The sequence below is a fragment of the Elaeis guineensis genome, chromosome 10 (assembly GCF_000442705.2).
Source record: "Elaeis guineensis isolate ETL-2024a chromosome 10, EG11, whole genome shotgun sequence".
NCBI classification, from domain to species: domain Eukaryota; kingdom Viridiplantae; phylum Streptophyta; class Magnoliopsida; order Arecales; family Arecaceae; genus Elaeis; species Elaeis guineensis.
This window is the reverse complement of record NC_026002.2, coordinates 28,348,749-28,371,320: the sequence shown is the minus strand read 5'-3', so window position 1 is coordinate 28,371,320 and position 22,572 is coordinate 28,348,749. Positions and strand designations below refer to the sequence as shown.

The 22,572-nt window shown below is 38.4% G+C and overlaps 1 protein-coding gene across 1 annotated transcript; it reads left to right on the top strand.

Moving 5' to 3' along the window:
• The first annotated feature begins 6,083 nt into the window (after positions 1 to 6,083).
• On the top strand, positions 6,084 to 6,800 carry LOC105052534 (inositol-tetrakisphosphate 1-kinase 1). The gene has a single exon (XM_010933372.3). It carries the CDS (start codon positions 6,084 to 6,086, stop codon positions 6,798 to 6,800), a length of 717 nt encoding a protein of 238 aa, XP_010931674.2.
• The last annotated feature ends 15,772 nt before the right edge of the window (positions 6,801 to 22,572 follow it).

Here is a 22,572-nt window from a genome sequence, read left to right as displayed (position 1 = left end):
TTTCAAATAGAAAAGGTAAATCAAATATCATTGGGAGTTGGTATTTGATAAATTTTTGAGTGACGGTAATCCATATTTGATAAAACTACTTCTAATAAAGCTACTGTTGGGTGGATGTCTGGCCAGGACACCACCTTTTAAGACTTTTTCGGTACTGCGCGATGCAGCAGGAAGAAAGAAAAAACAAAATAAAAATAATCAAAATACGTGGATCAGCCACAAAAAGGCTCGCCTCCACGGGACATGCAAACTTCACTATGAAAAAAAAATTTTACAAGAGAAGATCTTACCCTCAACTCTCGTACCTCAATTTCTCTCTCATAAAAAAAATTTTCTCACAAAAGCTCTCTCTTTAAGAAGACCCCCTGAACCTCTGAAGCGACTGCTGTCCGCTGTCCAAAAGCCTCCCTAAAGTTCTTTCACTCACAGCACCGCACGTCTCTCTCTTTCTTCAAAGGTACGATCTCCTCTGAAATCGGTGCGCATCCATGGTCTCTTCTCCCGTGAAAAAACCAAGCCACACCCCCCCGACATCTGTTCCACGATCTGGGCCTTTTATGAGGCCTTAAACTTGAGTTTGATTAGGTTTAAGACTCTCAATCAAGTCTAATTAAGTCTCTGAACCGTTAGATCAAGTCCCGAATCAACCCACACCGTCCGATCGCACTCCGATCCATAAAATAGTACAATGGACTGCGAGAAACACATGGAAAACGCCCACGCGGTCCACATGTTGGGCGTGGACCACTCGATCCATGGTGGATCGGGGTACAGGCCCCAGGCATGGTGCCTGGGCCTGGGCCGGCCCACGCACGCGGGCTCGGGCCGCACCCGCATTGAGCGCCTGGGCCCGGGCCGTGCCCCGTGCGCATGCGCCTGGGCCGGGCCGCGCGCCGCATGCCTGGCCCATGCGCTGCCGCGTGCTGGGCAACGTCCCGCCTCCTGCGGCCGCACCACCGCCTCTCCGTCGGCCGCCGACGATCCTCCATAGTCTCGGGTTCCGTGCAAGCTTTAAAAGTACGTATCTCGGCCATCTGAATTTCGTTTGAGATGATCTTGATCTCGTTAGACTCCATTTTTCATTGCGAATCTCGCTGTGGGCTCAATGTGGATCGAATTTCAAGATATCAAATCCTATCAATCTCCATCTCGACTCGATATTCAACCTCCTCCTATTTTTGAGAGCTTCTGAATCTCCTCGCCCCCATGTCCTGGGGCAATCGCTTGCTGATCATAGATGGACAAACATGAGAGTTGAGCCAGATCGCTCAATCCCATCTCCGTCGTATGCTGTGCTCTTCCTGATCTGAGACCTACTCGAGGCATCATCCTGCGGCAATAGGAATCTCACTTTGCGACGTCGCCTCTCGTCCTTTCGAGTCTCCTGTCTCTTGCCTGATCCACCTCCACTTGGAGCTCCACCTCGCTCTGGACTCCACCTGACTCTCGAAGCTCCATCTCGCACTAGGCTTCCTGCTAGGTAATAATGTCCTCTGCTCTCCTTCTTCCCCTCCAGTACAATCCAATTATCGCATAGCACCTTCAGAATTTTTCCACCAGCTACCGTCCTGTAGCCTCTTGAATCCAGTCTGTTAAGTGAGATAATATTTCATCTGAAATCGGGTATATATCGGACCTCTCTCAATCTCCTCACTGCACCATCATGTGTCCTCCAACTGACCGTTCCAATGTCTCTGATCACACAGCTCGATCCATCTGACAGATATACAGTACCCTCACTATTTTTCAAAGAATCAAAATGCTCCTCTCTACAACATACATGATGGGTGTGTGCAGATCTAATATCCACTGTTGGGAAGAAGTAGATACCTTGTCAGATATCTCCAAGATATCTCCATCTGAATCGTTGCCAGCCGTCGCTACAGCAGCCACCATCCGATTTTTGAGTTGAGGGCAATCTCTGGCTAGATGTCCCAACTCCTCACACCGGTAACATCTGATTTTGCTCAAGTCCCTCATGGACTTGGATCGACCTCGTCGTGATCTCCTGTCGCTCCGTCTACCACCTCCTGCTCTTCCAGAAGCCACCAAAGCTGAGGTATCGCCATCTGAGCTCGAAGCCGGATTCTCCCTACTGAGAATTTCATTCTGGAGTATCACCGTGGTGACCTCATCCATTTTGATGGTGCTCTTCCTCACTAGAAGAGTAGTCACCAAGGACTCATACGAAGGGAGAAGCGACGCTAGTAAAACCAGCATCCTGATCTTCTCCTCAACATTCTCACTAACACTGAGGAGGTCGATGAAGATCTTCTGAAAGTGGCTTAGATGCTTCTGCACGTTCTGTCCCTCAGTCATCCGCAGTTGGTAGAACTGCCTCCAAAGAAAAAGAGTGTTGGTGAGAGACTTCGCTATGTACAACTCCTCGAGCTTCAACCATAGTACCGTTGGAGAAGTCTCGCTCAGCACATGGATCACTACCTCATCCGCTAGGTACATACGGATGGTACTCACCATCTGCATTTGTAGCCATTTTCAATCCCGCACCTCCATGGTGGTCGGCTTCTTCTCGCACAAAAAAGCATCGATCAATTCTTGTTGGATGAGCACATCCTTCACCCTTGCTTGCCAAAAAAAGAAATTACTTTTTCCATCAAACTTGTTGATCTCCATCTTGATTGATCCTGTCTTCTCCATCTTCAGTCTTACTCACCACTACTGCAATCTGCGTCCTTGTACCGTCTCGCTCTGATATCACTTGTTGGGTGGATGTCTGGCTAGGACACCACCTCCCAAGACCTTTTCAGTACTGCATGATGCAGCAGGAAGAAAGAAGAAATAAAATAAAAATAATCAAAATATGTGGATCAGCCACAAAAGGGCTCGCCTCCACGGGGCATGCAAACTTCACTATGAAAAAAAATTTTACAAGAGAAGATATCGCCCTTAACCCTCGTACTCTCAATTTCTCTCTCACAGAAAGTTTCCCCTCATAAAAGCTCTCTCTCTAAGAAGACCCTCCTGAACCCCTGAAGCGATTGCTGTCCGCTGTCCAAAAGCCTCCCGAAGCTCTTTCTCTCACAGCACCGCACGTCTCTCTCTTTCTTCAAGGGTATGGTCTCCTCTGAAACCCGTGCACGTCCACAGTCTCTTCTCCCATGAAAAAACTAAGCCACACCCCCCAGACCTCTGTTTCTTGATCTGGGCCTTTTATAAGGCCTTAAACTTGAGTTTGCTTAGGTTTAAGACTCCTAATCAAGCCCAATTAGGTCTCTGAACCATCGGATGGAGTCTCGAATCAACCCACACCGTCCAATCACGCTTCGGTCCATGGAATAGTATCGTGGACCGCGAGAAATGCGTATTTTAAATACCCATGCGGTCCATGCGTTGGATTGTGGACCACCCAATCCACGATGGACCGGGATACAGGCCCCAGACGTGGTGCCTGGGCCTGGGCTGGCCCGCACGCACGGGCCTGGGCCGCGCCCGCATCGGGCGCCTGGGCCTGGGCCGCGCCCCACGCTCATGCGCCTTGGTCGGATCGTGCGCCCGTGCTTGGACTGCACTCCCCATGCCAGACCGCGCCTTGTGCGCCTGGCCCACATGCTGCCGCACGCTGGGCGGTGTCCTGCCTCCTGCGGTCGTGCCGCCGGTGGTCCTTCATCACCTCGAATTTCGTGCAAACTTCAAAAGCATGTATCTCGGCCATCCGAACTTCGTTTGAGGTGATCTTGATCTTGTTGGACTTCATTTTTCATCGCAAACCTCGCTGTAGGCTTAATATAGATCGAATCTTGAGGTATCAAATCCTAACAGCTACATATGTGATTATTAAATTTATTCTGACGTCTTTCTAAATTCATTCAATAAAGAACTTTCGTAAAAAAATTATGATAGAGATGGTATTATATAAAGGGCTATATGATTATAGTCATTACATAAAAATTAATTAAAAATGGTAATGCTATCCTAGTATTAAAAAATTATTTTATGTTTAAGAGTATATTTATAAATTTGATAATATTTCTATATAGATTTATCTTCGATCAAATGTAATAATTTTTTGCAATATCATTTTTCAGAATAATTTTTTTCACCAACTAAATATAGTTGTTGTGGGGTCGCATAGCCGACCTCAACTTAAGGCCAAGGTCACCATAAAACTGACCTCAACTTGAGGTCGAGGTCACCATAAAACCAACCTCAACGAAAGTCGATCTCAACTAAAAGCTGAGAATATCAGGAAGCTAAGCTCAACCTAAAACTGACCTCAACAAGCTGAGTCCATCATAAAATCGATCTGAATCAGAAGCTGAGCTCATAAGAAAATCGATCTGAATTAAAGGTTGAGTTCATATAAAGTCTATTTGAATTAAAAACTGAATGCCGACCTCAATTGGAGGCTGAATGCTGATTTGACTCATTTCAGCTCATATAAATACCAACCTAAGCTATCTGAATTGACTTCTAGTGAAATATATTCGGCTTATATAAATACCGATCTCACTCATTTCAGCTTATATAAATATCGATCTGAAGTAAAGTGTTCCATATATCCGAGATGTTTGATCTCATATGATACTTGATCTCATCTCGATCTTGTACCGAAGTGAGCCATTATATTAGAGGCAGCAATCATTCTGCGAGAGCCCACCATAATCTCTACAAGTAAACCACAGCTGGCCACGATCTCACATATAGCCATGCTACAACTCATTCCCAACTGGCATATATAGCTAAGTATGATCTCATTTCTAGCTAATACATATAGCTATTCTCTAGCTTACTTACAGCTGGCCTCTAACGATCTAACAAACTTCTCCAACGGCCTAACAAACTCTCTAACGGCCTCATCAGCTCCTCTATAAATAGAGAGCTAGAAGATCCTTCAGGTAAGTTCTGACTTTCAAGTCTCAAACTTAAATTAGAGCTCAAACTAGAGGGAGACTCTGCAGTTGGGACTCTAGCTCTCATAAAGTCACAAACTCTCTATTTTTATATCAATACTTTTGCTCTCTATTATATTTTTTCTATCTCCTATTCTCAAAGTTCGAACTGATTTAAGCATCGAAGAGTCAAGAACTGAAAGATCCCCATCCGGTTTCTTGACTTATTTTGCAGATTTCTTGAAGACTTGCCAGATCGAATTGCTATAGCCCCTCCAGTATGGCTTTTTTCGATCCCATTATCTCAGATTTTGAGCCTCGCAGCAATAGATTAGCATTAAAGGAAGGACTCTCACCCAAAAATTTTATAGAAAAATAATGAATCGGAAAGTACAAAACAACTCTATACCTTCATCATTTTTTTCTAGAAGTGTGCAAGAAGCAGCTTCACTTTCACTTTAATGTATTGTAGAGTAGCAACTAGAGACATGGGATGGAAGACTTTTGAGCTACGCCAACCACCACACATATGCTTTAGATCACTTGGATTTGATGGGAGGCATTAATGCCTCCCCCTCCTCTTGTCCCATGCACACATATGCTTTAGATCACTTGGATTTGATGGGAGGCATTAATGCCTCCCCCTCCTCTTGTCCCATGCCCTATGAGTGATATGATGACTCTGAAAAAGTCTCCTTGTGATTTGGTTACTTTATACCCTTTTAAATATAGAGGCAGTTATGAACAGAGGGACAGCATGCCAACTTTCTCTTATTGTTAATAATGACATTAATGGAGGCAGTTCCTACGTACTGTGAAGTGATAACACTCATCAATTCAGAAAACTAAAGGACTAAGCTCGGTGCTCAAGAATATTATGAGGGACAAAAATATCTTTGCCGACTTTTTTTTTTTCAAGACCTTCAAATAAAATTTCTGACCTTTATGATAAAAAATTTTCAAATCTTATCTATTATTTTATTTTTTTTTGGCATGTCAATAAATTTTTGGACACATGAGCTGAAAAAAAAAAAAAAATAGAATAAAAAAATCTGTCCAAATGGGATATCTGTTCCAAAAAACTCAAATTTCGAAAATCTATGGCAGTCTTTTTCGATTTGGTTCTTTTGCATCAAATGGGTGTAATGATGCCTATCACACCACCCCACAGGTAACATAATAAAAAAAAAAAAAAAAAAAAAGAAGAAAATCATCATGCATCCAGCCTCGGATATGGCCGAAGTCGCCTTACAAGTGACACGATTAAAAAAAAACAGAGAGAGAGAAAACCTCCAGCAAAGATTAGTGATAGGGTACGCCCTCGCCCCTAAGAAGCAGCAGAGCGTCGTCATACAGCCCTCGCTCGTTGGCCTCGCTGCCAGTCGCGGCATCGATCTCATCTCCATCGACCCTTGTTGTGCCCTCGTCGACCAGGGGCCCTTTGACTGCATCATCCACAAGCTCTATGGTGACGACTGGAAGGCCCAGCTGCTGGACTTCGCTGCCCGATACCCCGACGACCCTGTCATCGATTCTCCCCATGCCATCGAGCGTCTCCACAACCGCATTTCCATGCTCCGGGTCATCTCCGAGCTTGAGATCCTCCAGCACCAGGAAACCTTCAGGCTCCCCAGCCAGGTCGTGATCAACGATTCCAGCACCTTATCGAACTCCGGCATTGTCGGTGCCCTCCACTTCCCAGTCGGTGCCAAGCCCCTTGTTGCTGATGGCAGCACCAAATTGCACAAGATGTCCCTCGTCTGCCACCGAATCAGCAGCCTCCAGAAGTCTCCGGCTCCCTTCCTAGGGTCCACACACCTTCCGGCATCAAATCCCGCCGGGCTAAGGCCGACTCCGCTCTCCTACGCATCCCAGTGCCAAACCCCATTAGTTCAGTCATCTCTGAGCCTCCTGCGCGTCTACGCACATGTACAGCGCAGAAAATTTTAGGTCGGTGATTCTCCGACCTCAAAACTCTCTAAATTGGCCATCAAGTCTGTGCGCATTCCCATATGCCTCCCAGCACCAAACCACCCAGGTCGGTAATTCCCTGGGCTCAAAACTCTCCGGCCCAGCCGATAATTCCTCGGGCTCCCAAGCTGCCGCATACCTTCGGAATCAAGCATGGACAGTCTGATTCTCTCCCGAGCTGCTGTGAGCCTAAGCTCTCAAGCCCCTGTGTGACTCCTGGCATGAAGCACGGTCAGTTCGATGCAATCCCGAGCTGATGCGCACTCTCGACGTCAAGACTCTCCAGAACGATAGGCCCAAGCTCCTCCGTCGTCGCCAAGAAGTAAGAACAGAGAACACTCCTTTTGAACTTTTTTGATCCCTTTCCCCGTACGGAGCCATCAAAGCCCTAGGGCTCCAGATCCCTTCGGGTGGACTCATCTTCTCGTTGGTGGGCTTTCGTCGTCGGGAATCCAGGTCTCTGCGGCAACGTCAGATCGGGGATCAAAGGATTTCCCCCACAACAAGCCGTCCTAATCGCTTCCACCTCGGGGCACAGTAATTCCTCGTTCCCTACTTTTGAATCCGAATCAATCTTCTCCTCCCAGTGCCGGTATCCGCTTATGGATGGTGCCAAAAGAAAGGCACAGAGTACAAAAGGGGGGACCCCCGCTACCTTCGAGAAGGGGAGCAGTTGGTTCCGTCTTGTTTGAAGTAGCGGAGCCTGGCGAGGCTCCAAAACAGGGACAGACGACTCCGGCAAAAAATCTCTGGCCCGCCTCAAACTCCTTGTGGGTAGTTACTGTCTTCTCTTTTGCAACGCACTTCACGGACCTCGATAAATATCGAAGAATTCTTTCGAGAACCCCTCTCAGCAGAAACATCCGAACACAAGGTATATAAAAAGTCCAATTTATTCACTAATCATTTATATTAGTAGGTGCCCAAAAGAAGGCAGAGTTCTTTTTTTAATTAATATAAAAAAAAATTATTTATCTAAATAATTTTATTTTAAATTTATTTATCAGAATGATATAAAATCGGTAAAACATCATTTTGAATAATATTTTCTCATAACCACGTCACCCCATATTTTTCATGTAGATCAGAAAAAAATTAAAAAATAAAAATACCAAAAAATATGATGATTTTAAAAATACTATTTGATATGGTATTTTTAAAAATGCTATTCCAAATGGCATTTTTAAAATCACCATATGTTTTGATATTTTTTTTCCTCTAAAAAAAGAAAAAATAATAAAAAAATAAAAAAATAAAAAAATTAAATTTATAAATAAATTAAAATTTTAATTTTGATAAAAATAAAAAATTATCATTTAAAATTAGTATCTCCATTTCAAATTATCTTTTTAAAAAAAATATCTGAAAAAAATTGGTGTAAAAAAAAATTAAAAATATCATTAAAAAAATGAATCGAAAAGAAATAGAAATTATAATTCTAAAATTATTTAAAAATTAAATTTTGAAAAAAATTATCTCCAAAAACATCTTAAAAATAGCATAAAATAAAAAATAGCATAAAATTAATTTTGTCAAATTAATTTTTTTTAAAAATATCATTAAAGAAGAAAAAATTGAGAAAAAAATAAAAATTATAATTTTGAATAAATTTTAGAAAATAAAAATTCTAATTCTAATTCAAATAAAAAAATAATTTTAAATTATTTTATCCATTTAAAATTAATTTTTTAAAAAATATCTAAAAAAACTTTAAAAATTTAAAAAATAAACAATACCATAAAAAAAGAAAAAATGAGAAAGAAATGAGAAAAAAATTAAAATTAAAATTTTAAATTTTAAAAAACTAAAATTTTAATTTTAATTCAAATAAAAATCATCATTTCAAATTAGTTTCCCGTTTCAAATTAATTTTTTTAAAAAAAGATTTTCAAAAAAATAAAAAATTAAAAAAATAAAAGTGCCATAAAGAAGTCAAAAATTTTAAAAAATAAAATTTATAATTTTAAATTTAAAAAAATTAAAATATTAATTTTAATTAAAATAAAAGACATCGTTTCAAATTACTTTCTTCATTTCAAATTAATTTTTTTTAAAAATATTACAAACAAATAAAAAAAATCTCAAACAAATTTCATAAAAAGAGGAAAAAAATGGTAAAAATGAGAAAAAAGTTAAAATTAAAATTTTAAGTTATAAAAAAATTAAAATTTTAATTTAAATTGAAGAAAAATAAAAGAAAAAAATGCCATACGAAAAGTAAAAAAAAGAACAAATATGAAAAAAAATAAAATTATAAATTAAAATTTAAAAAAAATTAAAATTTTAACTTTAATGAAAATAAAAAATATCATTTCAAATTACTTTCTCCATTTCAAATTATTTTTTTAAAAAAAATATCTGAAAAAAAAAATGGTAGAATTTTTTTTTAAATTCTAATTATAATTCAAATAAAAAATGGTAAAAAAATAAAATTTATAATTATTACTTAAAAAAATTGTAACTTTAATTCAAATAAAAAATTATCATTTCAAATTCCAATGTTGATGTTAAATTAATTTTATTTATTACAAAATCACATAAAAATAAGTAAAAAAAATAAAAAAAAAATTAAAAAACCATAAAAAAAAGAAAAAAAATTGGATGAAAATGCCAAAGGGAATGGCGTTTTTGAAAACGCCATTCCCTTTGGCATTTTTTAGGCTTAAATTCCAAAAAAAAAATCCCCTTCTCTCCTTCTTCTCCCTCTTTTCCGGCTATCTCCGGCATTTTCTCCTCTCCGGCGGCACGACGGTGACCTCCTAACGACGGTGAGCTCCCTCCTCTCTCTTTCCTCTTCCTTTCTCTCTCCCTCTTCCTCTCTCTCTCTCCCTCTTTTTCCTTGGCCGCCGGCGACAGAGGGCCGGCGGCGGGCCAGCGTGCCCCAGCGACGGGCCTCGGCCCTCCCCTTCCCTTGGCTGGCCCCCTCCTCTCTCTCTCCCCCTCTTCCTCTCTCTCTCCCTCTTTTTCCTTGGCCGTCGGCGACAGAGGGCCGGTGGCGGCCCGGTGCACTCTGGCGGTGGCCCCGACGGCGGGCCCCGGCCCTCCCCTTCCCTTGGCCGGCCCTGGCCCTCCCCTTCCCTTGGCCGGCCCCCTCCTCTCCCTCTTCCTCTCTCTCTCCCTCTTTTTCCTTGACCGTCGGTGACAGAGGGCCGACGGCGGGCCTGCACGCCCCGACGGTGGGCCTCGGCCCTCCCCTTCCCTTGGCCGGCCCCCTCCTCTCCCTATTCCTCTCTCTCTCTCCCTCTTCCTCTCTCTCTCCCTCTTTTTCCTTGGCCGTCGGCGACAGAGGGCCGGCGGCGGGCCGGCGCGCCCCGACGGCGGGCCCCGGCCCTCCCCTTCCCTTGGCCGGCCCCCTCCTCTCCCTCTTCCTCTCTCTCTCTCCCTCTTCCTCTCTCTCTCTCCCTCTTTTTCCTTGGCCGACGGCGACAGACGGCCGGCGGCAGGTGGTGGGTCCCGACGGCTGCTCCCCACGGCGGCCCGACGGTGGCTCCCCGCGGCTGGCCCCGGTGGCGGCCCCCCCGGCGATGGGCTACGGCGTGCCGTGCGGTGGCCCCCCGACGACGGGCCGCGGGCCCCGACGGCCCTCCAGCGGTGGGCCCGTGCGGCCCTGCGGCGCCCTTTTCTTTCGATCCGCGGCGGCGGGCCCTGACGGCGGGTCCGTGTGGCCTTGCGGCACCCTTCTCTTTCGATTCGTGGTGGCGGGCCTCGGTGGTGGGCCCCGGCAGCCCTCCGACGATGGGTCCGTGCGACCCTGCGGCACCCTTCTATTTTAGTCTTTTTAATTTTTATTTTTATCTCATTATTTTTTATTTTTATCTCATTAGATTAAGATTTATTTTAAAATTCGATTCGATCATAATTTAAAAATTTTAAGCATTTTATGAAAACGTAGACCTGTCAGTTGAGCAATGTAGGATATTTTACATTATCCGTATAAAATATATATTTGATTATATATTTTTGTACGGGTACTATAAAATATATACATTGGTCAATTGATTGTCTAGTTTGGACAGTTTGAGAATTGCATTTAATTCTATAGGTAATTACATTATTCAAATAATATGTGGAGGGTTCGAGAGAAATTTCGGACAGTATTTTTTTTTTAGTTCTCCTCACACATTTTCAATCGTGTGGAGAGAACTAAGAGAAAATACTGTCGAAATTTCTTTCGGTCCTTTTTGCGTATCATTTGATTAATGTAGTTAACCTATAGAATTATTGCAATTCCCGAATGGGATAGGATCTATCTGTACCTATTTGTTGATGATATGATGCATTTATCATGTAAATCTTTTGAAACGATAAAATAATTAGTAATACTAAATATTTTGATTTTGATTTTATCATAAATTTCTTCGAAAAAATGGCCAGTACTCGAGTTCGTGTACTATTGTATTATGATGACATGATACAAAATGATGAAACTGGTGTGCAGTACAGTCACTATGCAAATCAGATGATTAGAATATCGTCATCATTATCACGTTAAGAATTATTGGACCATTTATACAACAGATTCCTATAGACAAAGAAAAATATGAAATAAAATTGAAATGAAAATCTCCTAATCTGTCAGGATAGTTAATGGAGAGCAATTATATCTTAGTTCCAATTGATGACGATGAAGATGTCGAAGAAATACTGACCTTTCCTTTGAAATATGCAGAATGTCGATTTTTAGAATTATATATTGAAAAGAAAGATGTATCGAGCTTTGGATATTATAGTTGGCTTTTAACTCAAGCGGATAATAATGTTGGGCCTTCCTTACCTTTCGTAACTCCTATGGTGCAAACCGATAATGTTGAGGCCGTATTTGCAGAACAATATTTCACTATTGCCGGCCCTAGTTATCCAATTATTCAGAATCCTATGGTGACTTCTCCTGTGTCTTCTGCTATGGTGACTTCTCCTTTGCTAGAAATAGTGGTAAGTGCGGGAGACGACACTCATATAGAAAATGATGACTGGGTAGTCGGTGGAATAAATTCTGATAATCTAGACTTTGAGTCAGATGAAAGCGGAGATTAAGATTTTTAGACGGATGAGGACAGTAGCAGTAATGATAATGATGGTGAAGATGAGAATGATGATGAAGATGTTCAGGCTAATATTAATGTGGAAGAACCTCAACCTCGTTTGCACGAATCCCCATAATTTTTTAACGATATAAATTTAGATGATGATGGTTGTGTTAGTGCTGGTCGAAGATTGAACTCTGACTATCAGTTTTAGGATTCCTCGATGACTAAATTTTTTAAAAATTTAATGTTTGAGAGTAAAGATTATGTAAGGAGAGCTATTGATCTTTATCATATTATGAAGCATCGGACATATAATGTAGTTCAGTCGCATTCAAAATTATGATCCGTACGATGCGCATCATCAGATAATGCTCAAAATTATAAATGGAGGTTTCGTGCTGCATTGTTGAAAAAATATGGATATTTTCAAATCACAAAATATGAAGATCCTCACACTTGTTTGTTTACGGGGTTGAGTCGAGACCACAACATGTCAGTGGAAGGATGATTGGCACACTAGTTCGATATATTGTTGAGAAAAATCCCGGTGTCAAAGTTAAAGCTATTGTGGCAGCCGTTAATGATCAATTTCAATATATAGTATCATACAGGAAAGCATGGTGTGGAAAGCAGAAGGCATTGGTTGATATTTATGGAGAATGGGAGCCGTCTTATGCTAAATTATCCTATTATGTGGCTGCACTTCAACATGCAAATCCCGGTATAGTTATTTCATGGAATTTTTTTCAAACTGTGAATTCCAATGTCCGAGTTTTAAATTATATTTTCTGAGCTTTCAAACCATCTATCCAGGGTTTTATGCACTGCCGTCCTGTAATCAGCATTGATGGCACGTACTTGTATGAAAAATTTAAAGGTAAGATGTTAATTGCCACAGAAATTGATGCAGAGAATGTGATATTTCCATTAGCATATGCAATTATGGATGAGGAGACAACTGTAAGTTGGAGTTGATTTTTTTTCCAGCGCAGAACATATATCGTCAAAGATAGAAATGGAATATGCTTAATTTCTGACAGGCATCCAGGTATATTAAATGCCATCGCAGATGAGTCTATTGGATGGAGTCCACCACGTGCCTATCACCGATATGCTTAAGACATATCTGCAGTAATTTCAACACTCATTTTAAAAATATGCAGCTGAAAAGAGCAGTATGACAAGTAGGAAGCGCTCATCAAGTTCGTAAGTTCAACTTTATTATGGGTAGGATCAGAACAGTGAATGAAGAGGCTTGGAGCTGATTGTCCGAGATAAAAAAGGAGAAGTGGATGTTGGCACATGATGATGGCCTGCGATATGGCGTTTTAACTACAAATTTATCAGAGATTTTTAACAGTCTTTTACAAGGAGCTAGAAATGTGCCAATTACAGCTTGTGTTCAAATGATATTTTATCGTCTTGTGAAATACTTCAATACGAAGTATGTCCAAATTTTGAGATATGTAGAAGAGAATCCAAATAATCTTTTTACTCCTCATGTTGCAATTAAGATTGCTGAAGATCAAGTTAAAGCTAACTAGCATCGAGTAACAGCATTCAATCTTTAAAGAGGTATATATGAAGTACTTACGAGGAGAGCAAACGCAGAGTTACGAGGTGGAAGAAATTCTCATACTGTTACTTTAGCTGAAAAAAAATATTCTTGTGAAAAGTGGAGCATGTACAAATATCCATGTTTACACGTTTTAGCTGTGTGTCAAGAAATTATTGTACATTTTAGTGATTTTGTAGATGATGCATATATAATTACAGCATATATGAATGCTTCGAGCGATGACTTTAATCCATTGCCACATGAAGATTATTGGATGTATACACGTATGTTCAAATGTATTCCTGATCATCATCGTTTGAGACCCAAGCAGAAAGGTAGATCAAAGTCAATAAGACTACGAAATGAGATGGATGATAGGCAAATAAGAAGTAAGAACTACTATGGCATTTGTAAGGAACAGGGTCATGACCACCATCGCTGTCCTAGGATACTTCAACACACTTCAACTTCAAGCAGTGGAAGAAATTAAAGGCTCCGAAGATGTATTTTCGTCATTATTTTATGTATTTCTGTGAGATGAACTAAATTTTGTGTTTAAGTTGTATTGTATGATAATATTGTGTTTAAAATATATTTCTCATAAAATGAATGGCTATCATATCATATTTCTTATTTTTTAATACACTTGTGATAATATCATTATTTTAGATTCATTAGCGTATTATGACTTACGATCCGTGGTATTCCGATCCTCGAGACAACAGTATTCTTACATTGCAGGAGCACCATCGATCACAGACTATTTTAGATGGCGACGTAAGCATTCAAATCTTATTTACTATTTAATTTTTTTTTTAAAAATCATATACATTATCTAATTATTATATTTTATTGTAGGAGCTCAGACACCTTCGTCTACGACGATCTGATGCTGACTTCTGGAGGACAAAGGACATCTCACATAGAGTGCTGGATTATTTACGATATCTTGGATTCTATGGAGTATATCGGATCGGTCATATACAGATGGACATTGGTCTTATTACTACTTTGCTTGAGAGATGACGTCCAGAGATACACCATTTCATCTTGCATTTGGTGAGGCGACCATCACTTTACAGAATGTCAGGAACCTTACTGGACTACCAGTTGATGACGATCCAGTTACCAGAGTTGATCCCACGCTTACCATTCCGGAGTGGCAGGCTTTGTGCTTGCGATTGCTAGAGTTGGAGCCCAACACACACTTTTTCGATCATTTACGACTCAGGATTGAGTGTTTGGATGATTATTATCGACATTTTCATATTGCGGATGATGCACCAGAGGAGATGGTGCAGCAGTATGTTAGAGGTCAGGTACTGTGATTGTTAGGTGGTGTCCTGTTACCCGATACTTCATCGAATAAGATGAAGTTGATATTTTTGCCATTATTAGAGGATTTAAACTTCGCTCGTAGACTCAGTTGGGGCAGTGCAGTACTAGCTTGCCTGTACAGAGCTATGTGTCGGGGTTCTTATGCTGATTAGAGTGAGATTGATGGTTATCTTATATTATTATAGGTATGTAAATTAAAAATTTTTATTTTTAATATTCAATTATATTTCAAACATTGGGTATATCATGTATGATTTTTTTTTAAATTTGCAGATTTAGGTATGAGAGCGTATGCCGACTATCAGTCCATTACGATGACAGTTGCTCGAGATACCATCAGAGCAGCATGATCCTGATGTTCCATTCAGACTAGATGGACCATTGGGATATAGGTATAAAAATATTATTTTTTTATTTGAAACTTACTATTTTAAATTTGATAAAAATTATTTAACATGAGTAGATTGTGAAACAGATGGAACGTTGCATTCAACGTTCATTACGTATCGACGAGAGTGACACGGGTTTATAGATGCCAGTTGGATACATTAGTTAATACATATAGACGGATAAATTTTAATTTTTTTATAAATATCATTTTACAGTATTCATAATCTATTAAAATTTTAGCTTACTAATTTTTTTTATTTTAACTCTATCAGTTTTTGTGGAAGCCATATACAGATGAGATATTGGCTATATTGCCGCAGATGTGTACAGTTGGACATGACATATGGACTGCTAGGGTGCCACTTATTTGTTTTGATGTGGTAGAATGATATCTTTTCGATCGTGTCCTGTGGCTGTTTGGTCAGATTCAGGATATCCCAGAGCAGTTTGATACCAACCAGAGACTTCATCGTATTGATCGACGAGAGAGAGCTCGTATTGACTGGCGTATCAGACATGCAGAGTACATCGATATTTGGGATGCACGTCGAGATCACATTGTTCATGGTGATCCCATTTTGAGAGATCGTTCATATACCGATGACTACATGACTTGATTTTTTAGCATTATAGTGCGAGTCATTGGACATCCTCGGTATGCAGTTCTCGGATACGAGGGCGAGAGTTCTGCTGTGCGTCTTTTGGTAAGACTACGAAAATTAGTTTATGTTATTTGTGTTATATTTTTATTTTATATTTTACAGTATATTGACTGTTTTATTTTTATTTTGTAGACTGATTCTATGTCGGATCTTGTGTTGGACGCTCGTCGTGCTTTATCTATGACTGATGAGGACGAACGGATTCGGATACTGCGTGAGATAGAGAGAACAAATTTTGGAACATTGGTGGCGATTGGTGTTGATCAATATAGCTGTGCGCCTTGGTATGGAGCAGCCGATGCACCAAATATGAGATATACACCATCACCATATATTCCACATATATCATCACCGCATATTTCGCAGATGTCATCATTAGATGCTGTACAGATGCCACCGCCTTTTGATCCACAGATGGCAGCGCCTTCTTCTTCCTACGTCCCCCAGATGACATCATCGGATACCAGTTGGCCACATGAGTATAATACTTTCTTTTCAGGACCATCCGTGTATTCAGATGAGAGGGTTGAGCGGATTGCTCAGTTCGTAGATGATCTGACAGCATCCGTTATTCCTGAGCAGCATGACCAGCAGACCTCCTCTACTGATATAGAGGAGGAGCCATCACAGTAGGAGCATAAGCAGTCGTTGAGGACCTTCCTGAGAAGGTCCAAACGATCACGGGCACTACGACGTCCTTGTGGGACTTAGTCTTTTTTAGATTTGTACTTAGTATTTTTGAAACTTTTATTGTACTATTTTTTGTACGTTTGATATTTTTATTTTATTTAATATTATTAATTATTAATTTTATTTTATATTATTTAATTTCAAGTGATCAGATATTATACTTTGTGGATATGATTACACATACTCTAATATATCTCAAAATATTAGGAGAGAAAAAGTTATGCTAAAAGGACTATAGAAATTATAATGTAAATAATAATAGTATATCGGATAATTTAATTATGAGATAAATCAGACCGCACTGGTACATCTCGATCTGGTACGAGCACAAACAGCTACGTAGGTGCGGTATTGAAAAAAAATTTGAATTAAAATTTTTATTTTTTTAAATTCAAAATTATAATTTTTATTTTTTCTCATTTTTTGATATTTTTATTTTTTTATGATATTTTTTTATTTTTTAACCTCCATAAATTTTTTGGGATATTTTTTTAACAAAATTAATTTTAAATGAAAAAAATAATTTGAATTTATGTTTTTTATTTGAGTTAACATTTGAATTTTTATTTTTTCCTCATTTTTTTCTCATTTTTTACTTCTTTGTTTAGAATATTTTAAAAAAATAATTTAAAATGAGAAAAATAATATGAAATGGTATTTTTTATTTTAATTAAAATTAAAAAAATATTTTTTTAAATTAAAAATTATAATTTTTATTTTTGTCTCAATTTTTAAATATTTTTCTCTTTTATGGTATTTTTTTAATTTTTTATTTTTTTTGACATATTTTTTTTAAAAAATTAATTTGAAATGGAGAAAGTAATTTGAAATGATGGTTTTTATTTGAATTAAAATTAAAATTTTTATTTTTTAAAATCCAAAATTATAATTTTTATTTAGCTATATTTTTTCTCATTTTTTAATGGTATTTTTTATTTTTTTAATTTTTTAAGATTTTTTTGAGATATTTTTTTAAAAAATAAATTTTAAATAAACAAAATAATTTTAAATTATTTTTTTATTTGAATTAAAATTAAAATTTTTATTCTTTAAAATTCATTCAAAATTATAAATTTTATAGTTTTTATTTTTTTCTTCTTTTATGATATTTTTTAAAAAAATTAATTTGAAAAGGAGATTGTAATTTGAAATGATGATTTTTATTTGAATTAAAATTAAAATTATTATTTTCTTAAATTTTAAAATTATAATTTCTATTTCTTAAAATTTTTAATGGTATTTTTAATTTTTTTTTACATCAATTTTTTTCAGATATTTTTTTAAAAAGATAATTTCAAATGGAGATACTAATTTTAAATGATAATTTTTATTTTTATCAAAATTAAAATTTTTATTTTTTATAAATTTAATTTTTTTATTTATTTTTTATCATTTTTTTCTTTTTTTTGCAGGGGAAAAAAATGCCAAAAGATATGGCAATTTTAAAAATGCCATTTGGGATGGCATTTTTAAAATTGCCATTTCAAATGGCATTTTTAAAATCGTCATATTTTTTGGCATTTCTATTTTTTAATTTTTTTTTCCTGATCTACATGGAAAATAGGGGGTAACGTGGCCATAAGAAAACGTCATTCAAAATGGCATTTTACCGATTTTGCATCATTCTGATAAATAAGTTTAAAATAAAATTATTTAGATAAATAATTTTTTTTTATATTAAATAGGAAAAGAACTCAAAGAAGACACCTGATATGGAAGAAAGGACTCCGGATTGAAAAGCAGGGGAAAGTCCTAGATGGTATTCCGCCATCCTGACACAAAAGAAGAAGCTCCCAATACGTGTGAGTTCTCCTAGCACGGCAGTCTGTTACGAAGGCAAATTTTCCCTCTGTTGAGGAATTTTACCACCTTGGCCAGGAAATCGACTTTGCACCGCGTGCATTTGACCTCGGACAACATCGAGGAGATTTGTGGGTGTCTCCAAAGCCCAAATCAATTTACAGATCAAATTAGAGCCGAACAACAAGCAGTCAAGCAGAACTCGTGAGTTCTCAAACAAAAACTCATGGCACAAGGCTCTTAAGCTTCCTTCTATTATTCCCTCTTTTTTCTTTCTTGCAGGATCACAGGAGAAACACAAGGTCAACCTGAAGTCAAAATCATGATCGAGCTGAAGTCAAAATCAGATTAATAAAAAGCAAAAATAAGCCCAAGCTAAGGCAAAGAATAAAGCTGAGTCAAACAGAACCTAAAGGCTCTCAAATAAAATGCATAATCCCCATGGTAATAGACTCTCAAGCCTCATCTATTATTTTATTCCTTTCTTGCAGAACAACAAGTTCTTGAGCATATCAACTGAAACAAAAGAGTATCAAGCTTAAAGATAAAGAGAATATTAAATAGAGGCTCATCAAAAGGTCAAGCTCATGAAAAAACCGATCTCAACAGAAAGATCAACAAAGGCTCATTAGGAGGTCTAGCTTATGAAAATCGACCTCAACAGAAAGACTCAACAAAGGCTCATCAGAAGGTAAGATATCCAATTTTCAGATAAGATCTCTTCAAAATCTAATCCTTAAGATTGGTAGAGCCCCGAGAGGCATAGAGATAAGATCTCAAAATTCAATCCTCAGGATTGCTAGAGTCTCGAGAGGCATAAAATAAGGTCTTCTCAAAATCCAATCCTCATGATTGGTAGAGCCCCAAAAGGCATAGAGATAAAATCTCTTCAAAATTCAATCCTCATGATTGGTAGAGCTCTGAGAGGCATAGAAATAAGATCTCTTCAAAATTTAATTTTTCTAATTGGTAGAGCATCAGGAGGTATAAATGGAGATAAGATCTCCCAAATATCGATCTATGAATCGAAGTTATCTCTCAGATCGATAAAATATCGATATGAAGTCAAGGATTTCTACCAAATACCGAACTCAGGGTCGAGGTTATCTTAGATTTTTATTAAATACTAACCTCAGGATCGAAGTTATCTTGGATTTCTATCAAATACTGACCTCAGGGTCGAGGTTATCTTTTCAGCTCTATAAAATACTGACCTCAGGGTCGAGGTTATTTTTAGCTCTATGAAATATTGATCTTTGGATTGAAGTTATCTTAAAATTCTATTACAAGTCCTTCCAGATCCAATCTCTAGACTGAAAGAGTCCTAAAAGGTACAAATGGAGATAAGATTTTCTTAAAATCTAATCTTCGAATTGGTATAGCCCGAGAGGCATGAAAATAAGACCTCCTCAAAATTTAATCTTCAAATTGGTAAAACCTTGAGAGGCACAAGTGGAGATAAGATCTCCCAAATACCAACCTTAAGGTCGAAGTTATCTTGAGATTCTCAAATGGACATAAGATCTCCTAAATACTGACCTCAAGATCGAAGTTATCTTGATATTTTATCAAATATCTATCTGAAGGTCAAGATTATCTTTCAGTTCCATAAAATATCGATCTAAAGATCGAGATTATCTTTCAGTTCTATAAAATACCGATCTGAAGGTCAAAATTATCTTTCAGTTCTATCAAATACCGACCTGAAGATCGAGGTTATCTTTTAGTTCTATAAAATACACATCTGAAGATCAAGGTTATCTTTTAGTTCTATAAGATACCGATCTGAAGGTCGAGGTTATCTTTCAGTTCTATCAAATACCGACTTAAAAGTTGAGTTTATCTTAGATTTCTATCGGATACCGACCTCAAGGTCAAGGTTATATTTCAGCTTACATAAATATTGACCTCACGATCGAGGTTATCTTTTTAGCTCTACAAAATACCGATCTCTGGATCAAGATTATACCAACCTCAGGATTGAGGTTATCCTGCAAAATACCGATCTCTCCGTATTTGAAATTCTGAAGATCTTCAAAGTATTATTAATAAAAAATGCTCCTATGAGTTTATTCTTGCACATTATCTTCTAATATATGAAAATTCAATCTCCGAATTGGTAGAGCTCCAAAGGACAGAAAAGGAGATAAGATCTCTCTAAATCCAATCTCCAGATTGGAAGAGCTCCAAGAGGCACAAATAGAGATAAGATCTTTTAAGTATCGATCTACGAATAAATATTATCTTTCAGCTCATATAGATACCAATCTCAGAATCACTGTTATTTTGATATTCTATCAAATACAGATCTCCGAATCAAAATTATTTTGAAATTTTATTGTTGATCTTTGGATCGAAGTTATTTTGAATTCTATTATCGATCTCCAAATCGAGATTATTTTGAAGTTTTATTAAATACTGATATCTGGATTGAGGATATCTTTCGATCTACTCAAAGTTACGAGCAGTTCACTTGAAAAATCAAATGATACAAATTCGCCATCTCAAACAAGCTGAGAACTTATTTCTTGGACTATTTCTTTCGTCCAAAGCAACTTCTTCGGACTCAGAAATGAGAGACAAGTGTTGTGGGGGTTATCCCACCTCACCTCATCATATAGCCGACCTCAACTTAAGGCCGAGGTCACCATAAAATCAATCTCAACTTGAGGCCGAGGTCACCATAAAACCGACCTCAACGAGAGTCGACCTCAACAGAAAGTTGAGAACATCAGGAAGCTGAGCTCAATCTAAAGCCAACCTCAACATGTTGAGTTCATCACAAAGTCAATTTGAACCAGAGGCCGAGCTCATAAAGAAGCCAACCTGAATTAAAAACTGAGTTCATATAAAGCCAACCTGACTTGGAAGTTGAATACCGATCTGAATTGGAGGCTGAATGCTGATCTGACTCATTTCAGCTCATATAAACACCGACCTGAGCTACCTGAATTGATTTCTAATGAAGTATTATGATTGGCTCATATAAATATCGATCTGACTCATTTCAGTTCATATAAAATATCGACTCGAAGCAAAGTGTTCTATATATATATATGAGATGTCCTATCTCATATGATATTTGATCTCACCTCGGTCTTTTACCGAGATGAGCCATTACATTAGAGGCAGCAATCATTTTGCAAGAGCCTACCATAATCTCTACAATTAAGCCATAGCTAGCTACGATCTCACATATAGCCATACTACAACTCATCCCCAGCTGGCATATATAGCTACATATGACCTCATTTCCAGTTAATACATACAGCTATGCCCTATCTCACTTACAGTTGACCTCTAATGGCCAAACAAATTTCTCGAACGGCTTAACAAACTCTCTAACGACCTCATCAATTTTTTTATAAATAGAGGGCCAGGAGATCCTCCAGGTAAGTTTTGATACCCAAGTCTCAAGCTCAAACTAGAGCTCAAACTAGAGGGAGACTCTGTAGTTGGGACTCTAGCTCTCACAAAGTCACAAACTCTCTAGTTCTACATCAACACTCTTGCTCTCTATTCTACTCTTTCCACCTTCTGTTCTCAAGGCTCGAACTGACTTAAACATCAGAGAGTCAAGAACTGAAATATCTCCATTCGATTTTTTAACTTGTTTTGAAGGTTTTTTAAAGACTTATCAGATCGGATTGCTATAGTTCCTCCAGCATAACTTCTTTCGATCTCATCAGCCATCATCTCAGATTTTGAGCCTCACAGTAGTAATAATAAAAATTATTTTTTTTCATAACTATTTTTTCAAATAAATGATTCTAACAAATTTATCGAATTACAAGACATACCCAACTAAATAGATCCTTAGGATAGCTTTGAATGAAAAATATAAGACGCATAGAAGATGCTCTCCTTGGTGGGATCCCTGGGTCCATGATCCATCCATTGGTTCTGGATTCTCCCCCCCCACCCCCCCCCCCCCCCCCCCCCCCCACTTGTGCCCAACTTCCCGCGTAAAACAAATATGGAGGCGGTTTCCTTTATTTTTTATTTTTTTGCGTGGCACATTCCTACTATTGTGGGTGAAATTTCCCTCCAGGTTCCGGATGGCAGACCATCAGACCGCATATGAAACTTCCACATGAGGTGAGGAGTATGAAGTCTAGTCTTCTCGCCAACGCTACGAATAGAAGGAGTCGCAGATTCTAAGAAAGACCGCCGCCTCTCCCCCCTCTCCGCACGCGCTCGCGGGCCCCACCCTCCCTCAGTGGACTCACCCAGCCCGTCCTGCTCTTTTGGCCTCGGCGTTTTAGAGGCACCCGACAGTGAACACT